Genomic DNA, 2,913 nt, shown 5'->3' on the forward strand with positions numbered 1-2,913 from the left:
CTTCATCTCTTTCACTCTCACTTTCTCTCTCTTTCTCTCCCCAAATCCGACCGAACAAACGCAAATCCGACCGAAACAAGAAAAATCCGATCTTCTCCATCAAAATCCGACCAGCCCACCTTCCAAATCCGACCGTTAAGTCCAGGAATAGACGGTTGGGATTAAATGGACTTATTGATGCTTCCATATATTGTTTATAGAGGTTTATAAATCAATTTGAATTGTTTTAAAATTGAATATTAATTATTTATTAATGTTTTATAATCAGATATTCAAATAAACCTAAAAACCGTTTCATAGAAGAAAATCCCACAAGCATTCATCGAAAATGGAAGAAGGTCAACAAGGTGATGAAGATCAGTGTTGTTTTGAAGAGGAAGTGTACCAAAAGGATGAGAGAGACGAAGAAGATGTTCTGAAGACGGGCGACGAGAACTGGCGGTCTGTGGTGACTGAAGCTTTTAACAACGACGAAGCTCATGAAGATGAATCTGATGGAGTTAGGGAGGATAGCGACATGGATAGTCTCTATACTGACGATGAAGAGCAGTCGATAAAGAAGACTAGGCGAGAGTACAATCCACGCTCGAATTCAGACAATTTCATATTCAAATTAGGTATGGAATTTCCCACGATGGGGCATTTGAGGAATGCGTTGATTGAAGAATTTATAAAACAAGACAGAGATATCAAGTATGTTACGAATGACCAAATCAGAGTTAGAGCTAAATGTGAAGGAAAAGGATGCAGTTGGATGTTGTACGCGAAAGTTCAGAAATCGGACAATAAAACTATGCGAGTGAATACATTGGTCGACAAACACAATTGTGGGATTGTGTTTAACAATAGGCTTTTGACGGCTCCATGGCTAGCTAACCACTTCATAGAGAATTTTAGACTTAATCGTAACATGGATTATCAAAGTTTCAGAGACATGACGGCGAATGCTAAGTTTAGCGATATTTCAACGACAAAATTCTACAGGGCTAAGAAACTTGCGCGAGAGATGCTAGAGGGCGCAGTCAGGGATCAATACGCCATCCTTGATGAGTATTGTAGAAAATTGACTTCGAAAAATCCAGGTACAATATTTAAATTTCTACATGTATATATTGCTATATGTATAAATTATTGTATTGAAAGTGTTTTAATCTATATTTAGGTACCACTGCTTTGCTCAAAACATCTCTTGTTAATGGAAAGAGAATGTTTGAGAGAGTGTATTTTTGTTTAAAAGCTTGTAAAGAAGGGTTCAACAATGGATGTCGGGCTTTATTGGGATTCGATGGATGCTTTTTGAAAGGCTACTGCAAGGGAATGTTGTTGGCTGCAATTGGTATCGACGCCAACAACTCACAGTTTCCAGGTGCATGGGATGTGGTTGAGAAGGAAAACATATCAAGTTGGACATGGTTTCTACAGCTCCTTCGTGAAGATTTAGACATCCAGAATCCGAGTAGATTCACCATGATTAGTGACATGCAGAAGAGACTTGAGAAGACTTTAGGAGAGACATATCCATGTGTTGAGATAAGATTTTGTGTACGCCATCTTCATGCCAATTTCAAGAAAGATCATGGTGGGCTACTGATGAAGCAAATGTTGTGGGACTGTGCACGAGCAAAAACAGTGCCAGAGTTCAAGAAAAGAATGCAACTGTTGAAGGCAGAGAATGTCAACGCCCACGACCGGCTGATGAAGAAAGATCCAAAAGAATGGAGTAAGTCTCATTTCAGGGTCCATGTGAAGTGTGACATGCTAATTAATAACATGTGTGAGAGCTTTAACTCTTCCATTCTTCCAGCAAGAGATAAGGCTATTGCAACTCTACTCGAGAAGGTTGGATTCTGGATTATGTGCAGGTTTGTCAAGAAAAGAATTGAGGTTGAAAAATGGAAACTCCCAGTCGGACATAGAATATTTGAGCTAATTGAGAAACACAAGAATATTTCCAGGTATTGTCACAGTACATTAGTAGTTAATTGTAAGTTTCAAGTCACTTTTCTTGGAATTGAGCAGTATGTTGTAGACCTGAGGGCTGAGGTTTGTACTTGTAGAGTTTTTTAATTAACTGGAATACCTTGTGGCCATGCAGTATCCTGTATTTGGATATCGGGTCTAGAAGTCATGGACTTTGTTGATGATTGGTATTCAAAAGAGGCACACATAGCTGCTTATAGTGGGATAGTTGAGCCTATGACAACTCCAGACAAGTGGCCACAAGCAGGTCAAAATCCGATTGTGCCACCAGCTGAGCAAACACTTCCTGGAAGGCCAAAGAAGAAGCGAAACAAGAGCAATGATGAGCTAGCACCGGGTTTTGGTCCGTATCCAGATCATGGGACAAAGCTTTCTAGACGAGGACAAGTCAATCGTTGCAGCAAGTGAAAAGCAAATAGGCCACTCTAGATTGACATGTCCGCATCCAGCTGTTGAACATGTATGTATATTTATTATAGTGTTATCAGGTTTGTAATTAATGTTCTCAGTTTCTAATATTACACTATTGCCATGTTAAACCACAAAAGAAAAGAGGAAGACCAGCTAAGACTAATCCTAATCCTGAGACAATTAAAAGAAAGGAAAGGAGGCAGAAGCAATTACGCAAGGCGGGTTCTGCAAGTCATGCAACTGGAAGTGAAAGTCAAGCATCATGACAGTTAGGGGTTTAAGTTATAAGTTTTAGTTTAGATGTTGTTATTTTTGGATGAGCAAAACAATAATTCTTGCTCTTATTTTTGCAAGTGAATGTTGTTATTTTGGGATAGCAAAACAATAATTCCCGCTCTTCTTTTGGCAAGTGAATGTTGTTATTTTGAGATGAGCAAAACAATAATTTATGCTCTTCTTTTGGCTCATAATCAGTCGATAATGAATGGTTTTTATTCCTGCTCTTATTTTCATTTCATTTCA

The 2,913-nt window shown here is 38.7% G+C and overlaps 1 protein-coding gene across 1 annotated transcript; it reads left to right on the plus strand.

Annotated features, from left to right (window-relative positions):
* The first annotated feature begins 328 nt into the window (after positions 1-328).
* On the plus strand, positions 329-2,388 carry LOC149400870 (uncharacterized). Its single transcript, XM_089610534.1, has 4 exons — positions 329-1,082; positions 1,163-1,720; positions 1,805-1,984; positions 2,096-2,388. Exons 1-4 carry the CDS (start codon positions 329-331, stop codon positions 2,386-2,388), a joined length of 1,785 nt encoding a protein of 594 aa, XP_089466660.1.
* Positions 2,389-2,913: the final 525 nt, after the last annotated feature.

Source organism: Urtica dioica, chromosome 4 (assembly GCF_054948205.1).
Source record: "Urtica dioica subsp. dioica isolate 48M chromosome 4, U.dioica_male_clone48M_v1_H2, whole genome shotgun sequence".
Taxonomy (NCBI): Eukaryota; Viridiplantae; Streptophyta; class Magnoliopsida; order Rosales; family Urticaceae; genus Urtica; species Urtica dioica.